We start from the raw sequence: 20,272 nt of genomic DNA, 5'->3' as shown, positions 1-20,272 counted from the left end.
GGGGATATCTATCAGTTAAAGGCTCACGCAGAATAAAAACCTGAAGCTCAAGGCAGAGGTTGATAAAGGTAATAAGTAAGTCACCATGTTCAAGGACCAGGGCTACAGTAGATGACTAACGGCAAACGCGAAATGTAGCCTGGACCTCCCATCAGTTGATGCAACAGGAAATGCAGAAGGACAGGAGCCAGGTCTTATCAATGAACGACAATGACCAGACAGATGCTGTAATTAACTTGATCACAAAGCCTCACTGTGCTCTGTTCAGAATCTGGAGAGCAAATAGAATTTCTAACAGGACCACAGGCTTGTATGGACTTTTGGTTTATTTTGTTTCGTTTTTTTAGAAATGCTTTTTGCTGTTGTTAGTTGGCTGTTGTATAGCTGTTTTCATTGAAGACGATGCTTCTCTAGGCTTAGCCTCTGGTTCTGACCCATCAGAATCAGCAGGAAGACTTTTCACAACCCATATTCCCTGGACCTACTGAGCCAGCATTTCTGGGGGTGGGGTTCAAAAATCAGAATTTTAAATAAGCTTCCCCTCTAAAGTGCTTTTGTACTTTAGAATCAGGGCATTTTCCTGTGAACTGTTGAGCTGGGAAGCGTTGTTAGTTTGTAAAACTGTGTTGCTGGCATTTAAGATCTGCTTTGGAGAATGTAGATAAAAAAGGTGATAGGATAGACCTGGCTGGTTTGCCTCAGTGGATAGAGCATCGGACTGCGGACTGAAGGGTCCCAGGTTCGATTCCAGTCAAGGACATGTACCTTGGTTGCGGGCACATCCCCAGTAAGGGGTGTGCAGGATGCAGCTAATCGATGCTTCTCTCTCATCGATGTTTCTAACTCTCTATCCCTCTCCCTTCCTCTCTGTAAAAAATCAATAATATATATATATTTTTAAAAAGGTGATAGGATGTAGTCTGTCTGGAGATGGGGCTGAGCACACTACCCGTGCTGATGGGAGGGGGCAGAGAAGGAGGGCGGGAACCCGGGATCAGCCTGCCCCTGGTGTGGGAAAGGGCTGAGGGACTCGAAGAGGGTGTGTTGGTGGGAAAACACATGATCCAGGCTGGAGAAGTGGTGGGTGGGCCGTCTCTGAGGTGGGCAGGTGGGCAGGTGGGCAGGTGGGCAGGGCCCTGGAGAGGGAATATCAGGACAGAGATACCGCCAGCATCAGAGAAGTTGCTCAAGAGATGGAGGCTTCACTCAGCAGGATGCGACTCGGAGTCATGGCTTCTGGGCAGGGAAGGAGAGCGCCACGAATGAGGCAGGGTCCCCGCACCGGAAAGGACTTGGGTAGAGGGAGTGCTCAGGAATCAGGAATGAGCGACCTGAATTGGGACAGATGGTCGGGCAGAGGGAACTCCGAACTGAGCCCAAAGCAGTGGTTTGGAGCCACTAAGTTCCTTCTGGTAGCACTGGAAGGTGGGGTCCAGGAGTAATCAAGCAAAGGAGGTCCTGCCTCAGCCAACAGAGGTATGTCCCGGAGGGAGATTAGCCCGCAGTGGAGTGGGTAAGGGGGGGACACTGCTCTTTGCCACTTCAACAGGCACCTGATTGGGTCACTCCAACTGTAAGCCCTTCCCCCCATCCCCCATTTCCCCCATCCCACCCCTATCCCCCATTTCTGGAGACACCTTCCCTACCATCTCTTCCCTTTCCTAGAACCCAAAGCTGAAAGGGTTTGAGGATTGTGGGCTAGCTTGGCTTAGAGCCTGGCACATTATAAGCACAGAATTTATGTTCACTGAATGAATGAGTGGATGAATGCAGGATGGCAATCCAGTATTCCTGAGAAAAGAGTAGATTGTTTTCAGAAAATACCTCAAAGCTAGGAATCCATTCATGCATATTGGCCAGATCACCCCAATTTAGGAAGTCATAAGGAAAGCAGGCCCCCAGAAGCAAGAACGCGCTGTCCCCAGTAGGTCCTGGACCACCCGTGACATCCTTCGGGCCTGCTCTTTCTCTTCTTACGCCAGGTTCTTCGAGTGTGAACGACTGTGCGACGTCGACCCGTGTTGCTCCGGCTTTGGCTTTCTAAACGTTTCCCAGTTAACAGGTAATAGTGATAACACCCCCTCACCTGCGCACAGCCCTCTGCAGCCTAGGACACGCATCACATCTACGATCTTATCGAATCCTCAGCATCTTCTCGTGGTGGGAGGGAGGAGCGAGCCTGTCCCCAGATGGGAGGTGGGGCTTGCAGAGGGGCGGCAGCTCATGAAGATGATAGCTGGGACGTGGCTCCTGGCCTAGCACCTGCTCAGCTTCACTCGGCACGTCTACCCGGCCGGACATTCGCTAAGTATCTTCTCATCTTCCAAGACTCAGGTCTGGCACTTTGTGGGGTGAACTTTGGATCAAGTCATATGATCTGTGTTTAAAACTTGAGTACTTGCTGGTGGTGTGACCCTGGAAAAATCACTTAATCTCTGAGCCTCAGTTTCCTCCCCTGTAAATGGGAAACGAATGCTCCCTCCTCACAGGGCTGTGGGAGGGCCAGGTGATATGGTGCCGACATCTCCAGCACAGCCCTGGGCACGTGATGGGTGCCCCATGAGCGTTAGCTGCCTTTATTCCTGTGCTCTGGGACCAGAGACAGTAAGGTACCAGGTTTTTCATCAGTGGCTAAGGTCACACCCAGACTATAGCTGTGAACCCCAAATATCTAAAGGATGAGTTTGCAGAATTCCCCTCTTTTAGTTTAGAAACTTCTGTCTTGATTATTTTCCTGGTCCTGGTTATTATTATTTTTGAATTTATTATTTTTCTTTTTAATTGAATTTATTGGGATGACATTGGTCAATAAAATTATACAGGTTTCAAGAAATCCAAAGATACCTTGAAGGAAATGAAAATGAGAACACAGAAACCCCAAATCTATGGGACACAGCCAAAGCAGTCCTAAGAGGAAAATTCATAGCATTCCTGGTCCTGGTTATTTTTTGCTCCAGGAGGAGAGGTGACATGCCTAACTCTGAACAGCTTGGGACTTCAGACCTGCAGTGAGGAAAGTGGAGGAACCTGGCGCATTTTGGACTGTGGCTCTCCCGACACCGAGGTCCGCACCTATCCCTTCGGATGGTACCAGAAGCCTGGTGAGTAATTGGCTCCGAACCGCTACATGAGCATCTTCAGTTGACGGGTTTCCAACCGTATATTAGGATGATGTCCTGGGGCCTGGAAGTACATTAGTCAGGATTCATTGTGTGCAAACAACAGAAGCGGATTCTATTTAAATTACACAGAAAAGGAATATTTGGGGGAACCTGTTCATAGACTCAGAGGAAGGGTGACCCACTCAGTCTCAGCAGCATGTGTGTGTTGAGGAGGAATGAATGAGCAGCCTGTCATCCTTATTCTCCTCCAGAGGCTTTGGTGGCTGCACTCAAGCTTTAGATTCAGGGGAGAGTTTGTCCCATCTTGGGCTGTGAGCGGGGCAGCCTGAGTGACAGGCCAGGGAGGCTGTATGCACTGGCAGGGAGGAGGTTCCTCAGAGGACAGTTAAGGCGCTGTTACTGGACAGAGGAAGACAACAGGTGTGCCCTCCACCAGGTTCCCTTGGCTTTCTCCTCGTGTCGATTAGGAAAATGCAACCCCACATCTCTCCTCCCACACCCCTTCCCATCTCCGCATCCCACCATGTGCTGGGAAATGTCCTTTTCCATCCTTATATTGCTCAGGGACCAGCTGGGTACAAAGGCGTTTAAGCCGTGGTTTCATTTGTTCAGCAACGTTCTGGGCCTCAGAGAGCTCCTCATGGGCAAAGGCTACACCACCTCGGTCCCTGAGCCGTGTCCACAGGACAGAGGTGGACGCTGAGCCGGGCACACTCCAGGAGGGAGGCCCACGCCTGCAGCAGGGAGCTCCGGGAGGGGCCAGCGCCTGCGGGCTGTGCTTTCTGACTTTGCTAACACAGTGCACAGAAGTTCCACATGGTTTAGCTGAGAACCCAGAGCCCAGATGAGCCACTGTGAATGCAAATGAGACTGCTTGCAGCCCCTTCCTGGCAGTGGGACCCAGACAGGAAGTATTCTTAACATCTAGGTGGGAGGGCAGGGGCATGAGGGCAGCTCTGTGGTCAAACAGTGCCCCAGAGACTCGGAGTTCCTGGAAGGGGACGGGCCCTGCGGCCTGGGTACCCTCTGCTCTTTGAAGAAACCGGGGCTGACCATCCTCTCCAGCTGTGCGAGGCCTGCGAGTGGGGCAGGGTCATTGGTTGGTTTACAAAGTCAGATGTGGCTTCTAGAAAAACAGTGGGAGCTTCACAGTGTCTCTCCTTCTGCCAAGCAAATGCGGGTGGGCCCTGAAGCAATTCCAGATGTGGGAGCATCACCCAGAGAGGGCGTGACCGGCTCTTCTAGCGAGGTCTGTGCGCCCCACGTAGGAGCTGCCGCATGGAGGTAGTTTCTATACAAGCTGTTCTTCGCGATCATTCACATCCCAGCAAAGCACTTACCAAGCACAGCGTTGGCTCCAGGCACTAGGCTAACATTTTGCAGAAAGCATCTTATTTAGCCCCAAACAACCCCAGAGGTAGCACCTGTTGTTACCCCCCCGCCCCCCATTCAGTGCTGCGCTGGCAAATATTTTACAACCAGAGAAGATGGAGGGAAGCCCTGGTTTCCAGCCATTGCCACTTGCCATGGTGTAAATACTCTCACCGTGGCCAGTTTCAAGTACCAATGTGATGTCCTGGAAGGCAGAGTTGGGAAGAAGCAGAAAGGTTAGCAGTCATTTGTTTAACACATGTGAGTTAGCCGAGCGAATGGCTCAGGGTCCCACAGTGAGGGGCACAGTAGGGGGGTCCCACAGTAAGGGGCACAGTAGGGGGGTCCCACAGTGAGGGGCACAGTAGGGGGGTCCCACAGTGAGGGGCACAGTAGGGGGGTCCCACAGTGAGGGGCACAGTAGGGGCGCCCCACAGTGAGGGGCACAGTAGGGGGGTCCCACAGTGAGGGGCACAGTAGGGGGGCCCCACAATGAGGGGCACAGTAGGAGGGCCCCACAGTGAGGGGCACAGTAGGAGGGTCCCGAGGGCAGTGCCAATCCTCCCAGGGACAGAGGGTGTTGACGGTTTCAGGGTTGCAGGGCCCCAGGGAACCTGAGAACCCTCACAGCCCAACGGTTCCTGTGCAGTGAAGGAGCCCTCACCCCCCACCCCCCGCCCCCCTGGAGGGCGGCCAGCACCCTCTTGTGAAACTCGGATGGTGCGCAGAAAGAGTAACAGCAGCAGCAGAGCTAGGAGACCAGTTCCTGCTGATGGGAGCTGCATGGTGTCCTCATGGGTTATGTCGTTTCCAGCGACTCATCGATGTGGCCTGGATGTTCATTTGCAAACCAAGCGTACTTTGAATTGCAAGTTAATTTCCAAGAGCACAGTTACTGGGTCCGAGGCAGGACATTTCTATTTCGTTAAATTTATCTTTATTGTTGAGAGTATGACAGATGTCTCCGTTCCCTCCTCCATTACTCCCCCCCCCATTCCGCTCCCACCCCCTCTCCAGGCCTTCACTCCACTCTTGTCTGTGTCCGCGGGTGATGCACACATGCATATAAATTCTCCGTGTGGCATTTCAGCGCCCTTCAGAGGGTCAGATTGCTCTCTGAAGACGGCGCCGATGCTCAGGGTCTTTGCTCCGAGCCGCTTTCTCCCAGGGGGACAGACATCGACACGGACGAGCAGGGTGCCAGCTGGCCAGCGGGTGTAGCGGCCGGGCACGGCGGCCGGTTGGCAGCATCTGAGTGTTGTCTGGAGAGCGCACAGAAGATGGGTGGCGGAGCCTCCGTCAGCGGTCCTCAAAGTGTGTCCCAGGGCAGCAGGGTCGGCCTGTCCTGGGATCTCAGGCGCCGCTGCAGGGGCACAGGGCGCACCGGAGAGGCGACCCTCTGGTGTCTCCAGCCCCTGAGAGGTGGTGGTCCCTTCGGCACCCCGAGCCCTCCTGACTGACGCAGGTGGTGCTGGGGGTCGCACACGCTCTCTGCCTGCCAAGCCCAATTTTGCCGCCACCCAGTTGTCCCTCCAGTAATGCCCTCGGAGCTCAGGGACCCCAGGGGAGGAAGAGCTAACAGGCTGCCTTCTTCTCCTTTGCAGTCGCTCAAAATGGTGCTCCCGGCTTCTGCCCTTCGGTGGCTCTGCCTTCCCTCCCGGAGAAAGGTGAGCTGCTTGTCCATGTCTCTGATGTCGGGGCCCCGCCTCTTCCTCCTCTTCCTGCTTCCTTTTGTCCATAGCCTGCTGCTCGCCGGACCCTCTCACACGCATCCATTCCAGCTCCTACCCATTGCACACGTGCAGAGGCAGGACAGAGGCCCGCCCATTTCACAGATGAGGAAACTGACTCACAGTGATGACATGACTTGGTCCAAATACCACGGCTAACTGGAACAGAGTGGGACTCAAGCCCTGTTCTCTGAGGCTCGTTTCACCCCATTAAGGAAAGGCTAGGCCTGCGGAGTCCTGGGGCGATGCCAACCGTGGTGGCACTTGTAGCCAAAAAGTGAGAGAACTCAGCTAGCTCCGCATTCGTGCAGAGGAGTCCGGGCTCACAGCCATCAGCACGCTGGGTGGCACTGTGGCATCTAAGGCGGGCACCGGCCCGGAGCCCAGGAGCAGCCCAGACCGAGGCCACCTGGGTCCAAGGCGGCAGGAAGTGGGGGGAGGGGCTGCTCTGGACGGGGTTCGGTGGGAGGGGGCGGGCCAGCGTGGGCCTCCTGCACGTCCCTTCCCTGTGTCCATGGTCAGGAAATGAGAGGCTCTGGGAGCCCCCGAGAGTTAATTCCTGCCCTGTGACCTGACGTCTGAGGGGCTCTAGACGCCTGTCATTACCGCCTGGCGGAGAGGCAGAATATAGCTCCCGTAGGAGGCGGCCACTTACGGTCAAGGCTGTGGCCGAAAGTATAAACGGTCCCATGATGTCAGGTTCCTCCTCTCCGTGGAAATTGCTAACTTTGGAGGTCATTTTTTTCCTGCACATTTTATTTAAAATATTTTTTTAAAATGTATTTTTTATTGATTTCAGAGAGGAAGGGGGCGGGGGAGAGAGAGAGATAGAAACATCAATGAGAAGAGAGAATCATGGATCAGCTGCCTCCTGCATGCCCCCCACTGGGGATCGAGCCCACAACCCGGGCATGTGCCCTTGACCGGGATTGAACCCGGGACCCTTCAATCTGTAGGATGACGCTCTATCCACTGAGCCACAGCAGCTAGGACTTTCCTGCACATTTCATAGAGAATGTCAGGGTCTGAGCACAGTGTGGCTTCCGGTTCCTGAGGCACTGGGAGGTGGGCATCACTGCTGCCCAGTCAGGGATGGCAGGGGTTGGCTTAGGGAAGGGAGGACATACTCAAGGCCAAACACATGACACACGTCCCAGCCAGACTGTGGTCAGAATTGAGTTTGAGTTTTATCAAGGTAAGACACGGACATTTGAAATAATCTAAGAGACCCCAAAGGTTTATGGTGGTTGTTTTTTTTTAAGTCAATGTGTTCCCCGTCTCACCTCTACCCACTTGCCATTGGCACTGCCCGAGGGAGGCCACCGCCTTCACCGTGTTTAGCTGTTTTCTCTCACTCTGGCCTCTACATTTCTAAACAATAAGTGACTCTTGTTGTACCGCGATGTTTCAGTTTGGGAAGTAGCTGCTGAGTCCAGGCCTTGATAAACGAGGCCTCAGGGCTCTCTTTTGTCACCTTTTTCTGATTTTCCTCCTTCATTCTCAAAGCCTAGTCATATCGAGACTTGGGGCTGAAACAAGTGTATTTGACCGTGACGGCCATGTGAATGAGGTTTCCTGGCAGCCTCAGCGTGTAATACAATCTCCTGGTATCACCAACCACCTGGGTGGGGCCTGAGCTGGCCGTCCTCTGCCACCCCCAGATGCCACCCCTGCCTTCCAGGGCCCCGCTGCCTCCTGGGCTGCCCAGAAGGTCCGTGGAGGACATCCCAGGGGGTCTGTGGAGGACACGGTCATGTCCATACCCCACTCCCCTCAGTACCTGGAGAGTTAGTTGCTCCTCGCTGCCGTGTCTGTCAGCACGCCTTCTCTCCTTTTCTTCATCTCAACGTGTGTTGAAACCCCTTCGCTGCTGTTTGCTCATTTCCATGGTCTCCCTTTGTCAGCTTTGTGGGTTTAGCTTTTCCATTCATTACTCCATTTTTAGGGGTTTGTGGAGGGAGAGAAGAGGTATGTGCAGCGTTTAATGAAAAGCAATAATATACTATTTTTCCAGAATCTTTCAACCTCTAATGAAAACTGCATGCTGTCCTCAGCACCGTGCTAAACAGTTGCTCCTCACACAAACCTCAGGAGACGGGTCCTCACTCAATACTATGGCTCAGGGGAGACTGGAACCGCGCAGACAGGGCGCAGGGAGGTCTCGGTGAGGAGGTGACTCCACATCACTGTGTTTCCAGGCTCCCAGGCTTTCTGTGTGGTCGGAAGGCGTTGGGACTTTTTTGTTTTCACCTAATATTGCATTATGTGTACATTTCCAGATTGTTATACAGGGTGGGGCCAAAGTAGGTTTATAGTTGTTCATATGGAAAATGGTAGAATAATTAATAAATAATAATACAAGAATAAACTGTGTTTTGCATACTCACCACTAGAAACCTACTTTTGCCCACCCTGTCTATCTCTCTAAATCACGCGTGCACGAGTATATTCATTCATTCATTCATTCATTCATTCACTCATCTGTGTTCTACTGTCACGATGCTCCCAACCTGGTATATAGTTGTTCATATGGAAAATGGTAGAATAATTAATAAATAATAATACAAGAATAAACTGTGTTTTGCATACTCACCACTGGAAACCTACTTTGGCCCACCCTATCTCTCTAAATCACACGTGCACGAGTATATTCACTCATTCATTCATTCATTCATTCATTCATCTTGTCCTACTGTCACGATGCTCCCAACCTGGTGATGAAAAGCGGGTGAGGACAGGACGGCGTTATCAGTGACAGCTGTCCTGTTACCCCACCAGGTGGACCCCCTGCCGTTCACCGGCTCCCCCCTGTTTTGGACATTTGGTTGTTATGGCTTGTTATGAGAATACTACAACGAAAACCTCCGTACAGGGAGCTTTTGCCAACGACCAGATCATTTCCTCCAACGTGAAATGATTGTGTTTGAAAACTTTAGATTTTTTCGAGTCTAGACTTATATTTCCAAAGTAGTCTCAGGTAGTTCTTCCTAGTGTTTCCCCCCACCCCCACCACATTCTTAGAATCACTTAAAAATATTACTCATTAAAATTAGAGGTGAAGAGGGCTTCAATATCTAATTGCCGGATGCAAACTGTTAGGCACGAATCTACCACAGAGTGAATATCTGGGAGTGACTGTACGTGCCTCCACCCTGGATTTTGCTAAACATTTGTATTGCTGAGATGTGAGTTACCAAGAAAAGAAAAAGGGAAGATGGAGTGTAGCCCGTCTCCCTTCATACCCACAATCTGTGGCTCTGAGTAGCTGTTTCCGAGGCAGAACGGGCGGGCACAGTCTTTTTAAAGGCGCCTCTGACAAGTGTGATCTGCAGGCAGGAGAGAGATGGAGCTGGCGTCCCATCTGTGCTTAGCTTCCAACTTGGAACTGGGCATCTGAGCGTGTGCCTTTGATTCGAATCAGAGGGAGGGCGTAATTATGCCTTAGGATATGGGCATGCCAACGTGATTCTGACATGGAGTGTGTGTGTGTGTGTGTGTGTGCACTATGCATATGTAGAATGCTCATCCCTATACAGTTTCTATTCAGGGAGCAAAGGAAATATTTGTTGCATACCAACCATTTCAAAAATCAGTTCCCGCTCATAAGACAGTTTGATGGTAGTAAGAACTGCTTCTCAGATAAGGAAACGGAGGCTCGGCCAGGCTGCATGGCCACGCTGGGCTTTGAACCCATGTGTCGTTCTGGCCCCTCAGAGTTACTAAGACTCCTTGGTTTGAGCTTCTGGAAAGGGTGAACGAGGTGGACAGTCCAGTCCTGGCCTTGTCTGGAGGCCTAATCTCTGGGCCTGTTTCTTGTAGGAGCCAGTGTATCAGCCGCCCCTTCCAGGTCTAGCGTGAACGGGGCATCCGAGGCTCTGATGGCCGGTGGGGATGGCGTGGAGGGGGAGGGACCACTGACCTGGGTACAAACCACACGCCAGAAACGACTCCGAGCACTTCCCTGGGTTGCTCCAGTGGAGGCTCCCAGCCCCTCGGCTGGGTTGCCGGCGGCAGGAGTTTGTCCAGTGGACACCTTTCAGGAAGTGTTTCAGGGGACAGTGGTTTGTCTGTGCGGGCCCCGGGGCGTGACATCGGGGTTGGGAGTTTGATGGCAGACACGGGGCCATAGCGGGACGCGGCAGAAGGTGCGCAGCAGAAAAGCCCTGCGTTTGGAACTTGAGCTTGGCGAGATCTCTTGGGGTGGGTGAGTGAGCAGGAGAGTGACAGCAAGCTCCCGGGCGGGCGAGAATGGAAAAGTATTAAGGCCGAAGAGGTCATCTTTCACTTCGATTGAGTCCAGGTCAGTGAACGTGCACACACCAGCCATGTTGGGACAACGCCTTCTAAACCCTCACTTCCGTCCCAGGAGATGCGCTGCGCTGGGGATGGAGGCCTTAATGGCAAAGATAGGAGCCCACAGGTCAGGAGAGAGGAACAGGAAGGTAGGATTCAGGGAGCTGAGCCACTTACACCGCCGTGAACGACTCCCAGGCTGTGGTGGGGTGAGGGAGGACCCCCCGGATTCACCACGGCAGGCAGGGAGGGACCACGGCCACGTCATGCCATGCTGCGACATCCGGACTAGCGTGCATTTGCCAGATGGCCACGAGGGGACAGGGGGGCGTCCTGGGCAGAGGGGGGGCATGAACGGAAGCCCACGGCATGCATTGGCGCGGCACATGCAGGGGGAGACAGTGGCTCAGGACCGGGGGACAGGAGCGGGGCTGGATGGGGTCCGGGGCCTGATGGTCACGTGCGTGAGGTACCACACGTCCTCCAAGGGCTCTAAGCAGCTGCCCAGTGAGCTTTACAACTATTCGAAAGCTCTTCCCTGGGCTGTGAAGGGGATGCCTTGGTGGATGGACAAGCTGGATTTTGAGAAAATGAAGTCAATGGTGTCATCTGTGTATAGAGTATCCTCTTACTCTTTTCAGGGAAAATTGCACATTTTTTTTAAAGACTCAAAATAGTAAAATTGTTATTTTTTCTGATGAGAAAAACGTGCATTGAGGTTTGAAAGACCCACAGCCACCCCTCGAGAGGGCACTCTGGGTGTCGTGGGCTGCCTCGCGGGCACTGAGCCGCCTGGGGGTGGGCACTGCCTCCGTCGCCCGCCCAGGCAGGGGGTCTTCCAAGGGCTTATCCCCGGGACACCTCCCCTGTGCTTTTCACGCTCCGTTTCAGAGGCCCGCTGCTCACGGAGCAAATCGAACAGTTGGATCGCAAGCCAGAGGAAAACACAGAAAACTAGTCTTTAGAAATTTGTTCTGCCCTGGTGGTGTTGCTCAGTGGATAGAGCAACCACCCGCACACTGAAGGGTCCTGGGTTCGATTCTGATCAAGGGCACGGACCTTGGTTTCTGGCTCAATCCCTGGCCCTGGTCGGGGCATGTGTGGGAGGCCACCAATCGGTGTCTCTCTCACATCGATGTTTCTCTCTCTCTGTCTCTCCTCCTCCCTTCCACTCTCTCTAAAAAAATCAATGGGAAAATATCCTCAAGTAAGGATTAACCAAAAAGAAAGAAAGAAAGAAAGAAAGAAAGAAAGAAAGAAAGAAAGAAAGGAAGGAAGGAAGGAAGGAAGGAAGGAAGGAAGGAAGGAAGGAAAAAAATGCATTCTGTATTCTAAGTTCATTTCACTCAAGGAACTTCAAAATGCCCTTTAGGACATGCTCCAGCCCTTGACCTTGAGTGCCCTTGAGGGGCAGGTGCAGCACAGGTTGCTACCAGCAGAGAGAGCTGTGCCTGAGCCTGTGGCCTAGAGGGCACGGGGGATGCTAAGAAAGAGGCCTTTGAAAGTCTGCCCTGGTTGGCTTTCCAGTGCCGCCCGCAACCTCAGCCTGGAGCCCAGTGACAGCAACAAAGCCTGAACTGGGTGGACAGGAGTGGAGGCGGCTGCCCGATGGCCTCCAGAGCCACGAAGGCAGGCAGAGCCCTCTTTGTGTGCGTTGCCTCCACCCTTTACGTTCGCGGCGCCTGTAGGTGGATGGAATTCAGTTGATCTTTCCAGCAAATGTTTTCCATTAAAGCCAGAGACAGAGTCGTGTGATCCTAAAATGTGTCAGAGCTGGCAGGGAGCTTGCGCACCGTCTAATCGAGGGAAGCAGGGGCCTCCTGGTCCCACGGTGAGCTTCCAACCCGTTCCATCACTCAACCCCCGAGCGCTCCAGGCCAGCTTCTTGGCCTCAGTGCCTCCCTTTGCTTCTGTAAAATGGGAGGACAGTGGAAATTAAGGACTGTCAGTCCGTAGGCTGGTGTTGAGGCGTAAATAAAACACAGCGTTCAGCACAGAACCTGGGAAAGAGTGAGCGTTGAAGAAAAGTGAGCAATAATTCCAAGGCCAAACCCATGTTTTTCCAGAGAAAGGGTCTCTCCTAAATTTATAGGGGCAGAGCTATAAAATTACACACTTAAAAAAGTCCTCTTTCCAGAGAAAGGGTCTCTCCTAAATTTATAGGGGCAGGGCTATAAAATTACACACTTAAGAAAGTCCTCTGTGCCCTAGCCGGTTTGGTTCAGGGGGTAGAGCGTCGGCTTGAGGATCAAAGGGTCCCAGATTTGATTAGGTCAAGGGTGTGTACCTTGGTTGCAAGCTCCTCCCTGGGCCCTGGTCAGGGCATGTGCAGGAGGCAACCAATCCATGTGCTTCTCTCATATAGATGTTTCTCTCTGTCTTTCCCTCTCTCTTCTACTCTCTCTCTCTCTATTAAAAAAAAAATCAATGGAAAAATATCCTTGAGTGAGGATTCAAAAAAATAAAAAATTCCCGTGTGCTGCGTGACTATGTCAGTCACTGTGCTAAATGCTTTCCATATTTTAAGGGGGCCCGGAGGGGCACCGCAGTTTGCATGGCAGGGACGTTCTATGTCACCTGGGGCACCTGGGAGGGTGGGGTGGGGTGACTGGACTGTGCGGCTGCCCTGCACCAGCCCAGATGCGCTGTCACCCCCCACGGTGGCCGCTCCCAGACCTCTCCCTGCTTCCCTGAGACCCAGGCTGAGGAGGAGAGAGGCACAGCTGGCGGACAGGCTGGGGTGACAGCAAGGCAGATCCCAGGAGCGCAGGGAATGGGGAACGCGAGAGGCTGGCGCCCAGCTGGAGGCTCACACTCCCCGGGGACGCGGGAGGGAGTCTCCACCAGCTGCGGAGGTGCCGGGTTTGGAATGCAGCTCCAGTTTCTCTGCTGAGGCTGTCATCCCCTCCATTCATTCAGCAAGTGTTTAGTGAGCACTTACTCTGTGCCAGGCACACAGGGCTGTGGCAGTGAACGGAGCGGGCAGGACGCCCACCCCCACGGAGCTTCCTCCTAATACATCTCCCCAGGGCTCGCTCCTCCCTGCTCCGAGCTAGCGTCCCCTCCAGGGACAGGCCTCCCACCACCCGAGCAGAGCAGCGCCCTCGACGCCCTCTCCTTCTTCACCCACTTTAGTGTCACAGCTTATGGCTGTGACAGCTTCTCCCTCCGTTACTTCTCGCCCATTTGTCTGTTCCTCCTCTAAAAGGTGAGCCGCACAGGCAGGGTCTTTCTGCTTCTCCCTCCGTTACTTCTCGCCCATTTGTCTGTTTCTCCTCTAAAACGTGAGCCGCACAGGCAGGGTCTTTCTCTGTCATGATCACTGCTGTGTTTTATTTATTATTATTATTATTAGTTAATATATTTTTAGAAAGAGAGGAAGGGAGAGAGAAACATTGGTGAGAGAGGAAGTCATCAGTTGGCTGCCCCCTGCATGGCTCCCTACTGGGGATGGAGCCCACAACCCAGGCATGTGCCCTGACAGGAATTGAACTGGCGACCTCTTGGTTCCTGGGTAGACGCTCAACCGTTGAGCCACACCAGCTGGGCTCACTGCTGTATTTTAGCACCTAGAAATGTGACTGGTACCTAGTCAGTACTTGGGAAATATGAATGAATGAATGAATGAATGAATGAATGTCTCTTGCTTGCTTGTCTGCTAGACTCGATGTTCCCAAGGGCAGATGTTTTGTAATTCACAGCTTAATCCTAACATGTAGCAAAGTGTCTGGTATACAGTAGGTGCTCAATATTACATTTATAATTGTTTTTTAAAAAACATTCATATTTACTTTAGGTTAGCATTGAAAGCTAATAATGTTCATGAGTGTTTGTTGAAAGAGCGAAGCAGGAGAGGAATAAGTAGGTTGGTGAGCGGTGGCGGTGGAGTGTTGCAAACCACGTTGGCTGTGGGAACCCTTCCTTTGCCTCTTGTTAGGTACGTAACCTCAACGGTTTAAGGGATCTTCCTGAGTCCCAGTTGCCTCACCTGTACAATGGAGATGATGGTGTCTGTTTCAAAGAGGTCGCTGTCAAGCTTGACATAGACAGTTTGTGTACAAATGGCCACCCTGGAGGCCTGGCGAGGGTGGCATTGCTGGGGTAGCTGGATCAGGTCGGCACCCCGGCTCTCAGGGTCGCTTGCACAGGTCGCCCCCTGAGTGCCGTGCGGCAGTGGCACAACTACACCCCGGGGGACTGTGCAGTGTGCCCGGAGGCATCTGAGTACTGTTGGCTGATGATTGCGTCTTAGCCCCTGGTGAGATCTCAGGGTGGAGAAAACAGGATTTCCCTTGAAAACTTCCTCCCCGGGCAGCTGGTTCTTGTACCTCGCCCATCAAGGATTTTCTCAGTCAAATTTAAGGGAGAAAGATCCAATAACAAAATATGCTAATGTAAGGCCTCACTTTTGTTTTTTTTAAGTAGGACATTTCCCCCCAAGAGTGTTCACATTTTAACAAGTGGCTAAACCAGGGGATCTCAGAGCTGAGAGTGGGCAGTCAAACCACTGGGCGAGCATTGCGGGAGGTAATTCACACAGGTTACCTTCCTCGGGCCTTTCCAGTCAGTCTGTGCAGCCGGCGATGAATGAAACCATCCCTGAAGGCAATCCATCAGCAGAGGTAGATTTCCTATACTTTTATGGAATTTACTAATTTTAACTGTTGATTAAAAATGGTAACACTATGGCCCTGGCCGGCGTATCTCAGTGGTTAGAGCATGACCCTTGCACTGAAGGGTCGTGGGTTAGATTCCTGGTCAAGAGCACCTGCCTGGGTTGCAGGTTCGATCCCCGCCTTGGCCAGGGCACATGCGAGAGGCAACCGATCCATGTGTCTCTCTCCCCTTCCCTGCTCCCTTCCACTTTCTCTAAAAATCAATGGAAAAAATATCCCCGGGTGAGGATTGACATAAAATTTTTAAAAAAAATGGTAATACTATGTTACAAGTGGCTAGTGCTACACAAAGTTGTGGGTTTTTTAAAATGATTTGTTGGATAGTCCTCATGTATTGATTTCTGCTGAATTCCCTGACCTCCTGGGAGGAAAGAAATTTGATTTACTAAGGAAGCAGTCACCTTCCCTCCCACAGGAGGGCTGAGGGCCAGCTCAGGAGGGACCAAGGCAAGGTGTCCGCATGGAATTCGAGGTGGAACAGAGGCAAACGCCCCGCTAGTTACCTTCCTAGTGTTCTGAACGCGAACAGAGGCGCAGGAGCGAAGGAACTTCTCTCCGAAGAAACGCCAAATCAGCAGGCAGACCCGGTCCCGTTCTCATCATCTTTCAAATGATCGCAAAATAACAGATGTCTTTTTTCCCTTCTTCTTTCTGTTATTAAAGGGACATCTGGTTTTTATTTGAGTGTTACCAGGAGGAAAATAGCCCAGAGTGACGTGCTTCTCACTTGAAAGATGGTGTCTGTTGAGAAGTCAGGATGCCTGAGTGTGGGTCCTGTCCCGTACAGGCCGGGACCTTCCCAGCAGCGAGTGAGTGCATGTGGGCTCAAGGTCACAGCTTGTGGGCTCAAGGTCACAGAGCTGTGCTGGTGCCCATGATGCGTTTCCTGCCTGAAAGGCTTCTGACTTTGATATCTCACCCCGGCCAGCCAGCGGGGCATGGCAGCCACCTCCAATATTTCCTCAAGCTTTTTCCATATTCACCACCAAGAGGGATTCTTCCTGGCTCGGCCGCAAGAGCAGTAAGAATGCTGACTGCATTTGGAAGCCTTGCAGGGTGCACTCCTTGTTACCTTTATTCTTGGTGATGCTTAAGAAAATCCCATTTTCCTTTGAAGGTGGACCTGGGATTAGAGCGTCGGAGAGAAGGTTGGCATTTGCCACTGGTTTAACATTCCTGCACTTTGATCTGATTAAAAAACACCAGAGAACACTTTCTCCCCATGTTTCAAATGAGAAAAGCGAGGGCTGGAGCCGGAGCGTGCCTCAGTTTACCGCGCCAGCAGGCGGCAGACCTGTCCCTGGGGCATTAGCATGTGCGTTTTCAAGTTTTTAAAGCTGTTTTTAATGGTGCAATTACTCTAAGTGAGCCCTGAAACATTTCTCCTTAAACTGATATCTGGAAAGGTTGGCAGGAAGGCGGGGGGCGGGGGGTGGGGGGAGAAGAAGAAAGGAAAGGAAATTAAACATGCTTTTCCATATATTAGTAGAACTTTCCAATGTATTCTCATCTGGTGATTTAAAAAACACACAAAAGCGTAGTCTACATTAAAAGGGACACCGTGCTTCCTGGAAGGGAATGAAGTGCTCGGTATCACCCAGAGGCCTGCCGTCCTGAGGCTGCCGGCCACGCTGCCCCAGAGCCCTCCCTCCCCTCTGCCCGTCACCCTTGGCAACTCCGTGGTGCACAGAGGGACGTAATGCCATGAGGCTGCCCTGAGTGCAAATGCTGCCTCACTGCCTGTGTGACCTTGGGGAGCAGCTCTGTGACCTCGGGGGTACCCTGTGTTCTTGGGGAGTGCCTCTGTGACCTTGGGAACTATCCTGTGACCTTTCCTCCCTGTGGCTCATATCCGTGCTGTGAGGAGGGTTGATGTGAGTCAATATAACTAACTCAAATTTCATAGTAAAGTGATACCTCTTTCCATGTCTTATGATTATATGATGTGTGTGGGGTGCACCCAGGCCCACCCTGTAAGTGGGAGGGGTGCTGAAGCTGGAGACTATACAGGCTTTGCTTGTCCCCTGAGGAGTGAGTGATTGGTGAGCAGTGATTGGTGTGAGCAGATGGGGAGGCGATCAGCAGTAAGACGATGGTGTGAGAGAGGGCAAGGCTGGCAGTGGGGCGGCCGTATGGGTCTTGGGAACTGGAGTGTCAGGAAGGGCAGTGAAATTGATGAGGCCGGGATCTGGATGGAGAAGAAAGGGCGGTTCCCAGAGGGGCTGAGAAGGCGGAGTGACCAACGAGGGGCGGGGGGATGTAAGGGTGCCCAGGGACAAGACCTGGTGGGTGAGGGGAAGCAGGATTCAGGCAGAAGTCAGGAAGAAAGTGTTGATGTCACTCAATGGTATGGGCTCCTGTACCGCTTTGAGGACGTCCACCCTGGTACGTAAGTCAGACTCAGATCTCCACAGTTTGGAAAAGATAGTGACTCAAATGCAGCAGGAACCCAACAGCTTGGCCCAGAGACTACGCGAGGGGCCGTATTCAGGAAGTTCTCCCACCGCCGCACAGCAACTCATTTATCCCTGATCACCAGCCTAGAGAGAGCATCTGGTGCATCCCCATTTTACAGATGAGGAAACTGAGGCCCAGAGAGGAAGAGTGCTTTGCCCCAAGTCACAGAGCTGTTCAGTGGAGGAGCTGGGATGCACTCAGGGAACCTGCTGCTAAACTAAGCACGTCTCCTTTCTGACAGGCTCAGGGCCAGTGACCAGCCACAGGGCCTGGACGGCGTGTCCTCGCTGAATCTGGGATCTAGTTTGAGCCTATTTTCAAAGTAGCCACAGAGAGAAGAGCCCGAGTGGCTATTGTGTGAGCTACACTGGTCTGCGTTCAGGGTCTTGTTAGACAAGAAATACACAGCAATAAGGCTTCCTTCGGGTCAGCGATAACTGTTAGAAACATAATGAAAAAAATCCCATTCCATTCTTAATGACATCGAAATTAAACACACAGATTTTTACATTCTTTCTCATATTAACGCTTCCAATTCATGTCCCAAAGGAGCATTCTGGAAACTCGACAAAAGTGGGTTTGAATGTCATCTGATAAATAAATAGCCAAAAATAACCAAGAAATATTTTGAAAAGAAAAAGAATGTGGGCCCAGGGCTGGTGTGGCTCAGGGGTTGAGTGTGGACCCAGGAACCAGAAGGTCAGGGTTCGATTCTCGGTCTGGGCACATGCCCAGGTTGTGGACTCCATCCCCAGTAGGGGGCGTGCAGGAGGCAGCCAATCAATGTTTCTCTCTCTCCCTTCCTCTCTCTGAAATCAATAAAAACATATTTTTAATAAGTAAAAAAAGAAAAGTAATGTGGGAAGACTTGTTCCTCAAAGTCATTGTATTATAAAGTGCCTACAGCGTAAGCAGTGTGTGTGAACAGAAGCAGAAATAACAAAATGAATGAAAAAGAGTTGCGCCACCAAACAGAAGTCATGTCCATAGAAGTACTTAGTGTATAAGAAATACGGCATTTCCAATTCAAGAGGAGACTTAAAAAAAAATAAGTGATGCTGGCATTTCGATTTATAAAATACGTCTAAAGCTGATGAACAAACCACAGATCCTGCCTTTGAGCAGGCGCACCCTTGGAGTGAGCCCCAAAGCTGCCACTACCTCATTCACCAGAGAGAAGACCTCGCATTGTAAAGCCTGGTTTTTAAACCCAGAGACTTTGGGCACAAGCCCTGGCATCGCCACGTATCAGCCAGGTCCTCAGAGTGGCCCTGGGTCGGTTTCCTCATGTATAAGCTGTGCACAGTGGCAGTGCCCGCAGCACGGGTGAGAGAGGATGCCACGTGCAATGGTGTTGCTGGGCTCTTGGCAAACAGTAAGCTTGTGAAATGCTACCGAGATGCGCGGCTCCGTCGTCTCACCATTTATTTGCATTCATGAAGAAACTGTTCTGAGTGCTGGTGAGATGCCCGGACCCCAGATGTTGGATTCCGGGTGACAGCAATCACTCATCCCCGGGGGTTCCTGCCGGTAGGAGGCTTGGAGTCGGGGAGGGTGTGGCAGAGACTGGCTCCAGGCCCTGGGATGGCGCCCACTGAGCTGGCTCCCACTTGGGAGATGAAATTCACCCCTCAGTTACCACGCTTTCCCCAGACATCAATCTGAACGCGGAGTGCGGCCAAGGCCTCTGTTTTAAGACCATAATTGGCACGTTGGGTCCTCAAGCCCCATCATCACTGTCCTCTGAAATTGCAGTGCACGCGTCACCTAAAAATATGCAGCTCAGTCTGGTCATGTTGCAGAAATGCCACATGTCCTGACCGTGAAAATAGCAACGGGCGAAGGATGCTTGAAAAGCCCAGCGTCTCTCGCAGGGCAGCCAGGGCCAAGTCCACAGAGACGGGCCCCTGGTGCTGAAGACGCCCCAAGTGAGCCCTGCCGCCCGGCTGGCCTGGCCCTCGGAGCTGCCCCGCCCGGAGGCAAGGGGGCTGGGCCTGTGTTCCCACAGGGACTGGTTTGGGACACAGGCTGATCCTGGGGAGGGGAGGCAGCTTCTCAGACCAAAGGCACTTCCTGGGGAGGGTCAGCTGGGAGCCCTAGCCACCAACTTCCCAACAGTTGGGGAAACGAGAGCCTAGGTCCCCCCTCCAAAGGCGGCTTGGGCAGCACCCAGGGGTGTCCACTATGGGCGGACGGTCTTCTCTCCCTCCCTCCCTCCGAGGGCTGAGGGAGGGTTGAGGGGTACCGTGTCGGTGTAGACCTCCCCACAGTGCCACATGGGCTGTGGTTATCTTTGTTACCTGGCGTCATGCTAATTACTGCATTCTAACACAGCATGATGGTGCTGGTTTTGTCTTCTCGACTCCTCCCCCATTCTACTGTGACCTGCTTTAAAGAAACAGCCATGCTTCTGTTTGTCTTGTTTGTGTGTGTATGTGTTGTTGTTTTTTACCTTTGTATTCCTAGGCCTGAGCACAGAACTTGGCCCATAAAAACTTTCAATAAGTGAGCCCGGCCAGCGTGGCTCAGTGGCTGAGTGTTGACCTATGAACCAGGAGGTCATGGTTCGATTTCCTGTTGGGGCACATGTCCAGGTTGCAGGCTCGATCTCCGTGGGGCGTGG

The 20,272-nt window shown here is 52.3% G+C and overlaps 1 protein-coding gene across 1 annotated transcript in view; it reads left to right on the top strand.

The window, feature by feature from the left end:
- The window catches only part of TG (thyroglobulin), a 168,698-nt gene that overhangs the window by 58,198 nt on the left and 90,228 nt on the right, over nt 1–20,272 (top strand). The window contains exons 33-35 of the mRNA XM_014544980.1: nt 1,983–2,062; nt 2,958–3,101; nt 6,098–6,160. Coding sequence (XP_014400466.1) covers nt 1,983–2,062; nt 2,958–3,101; nt 6,098–6,160 — 287 coding nt within the window. The remainder of the gene's footprint in view (nt 1–1,982; nt 2,063–2,957; nt 3,102–6,097; nt 6,161–20,272) is intronic.

Source organism: Myotis brandtii, unplaced genomic scaffold (assembly GCF_000412655.1).
Source record: "Myotis brandtii unplaced genomic scaffold, ASM41265v1 scaffold390, whole genome shotgun sequence".
Taxonomy (NCBI): domain Eukaryota; kingdom Metazoa; phylum Chordata; class Mammalia; order Chiroptera; family Vespertilionidae; genus Myotis; species Myotis brandtii.
The sequence above is the reverse complement of the archived record's forward strand: the minus strand, read 5'-3'. Positions and strand labels throughout refer to the sequence as shown.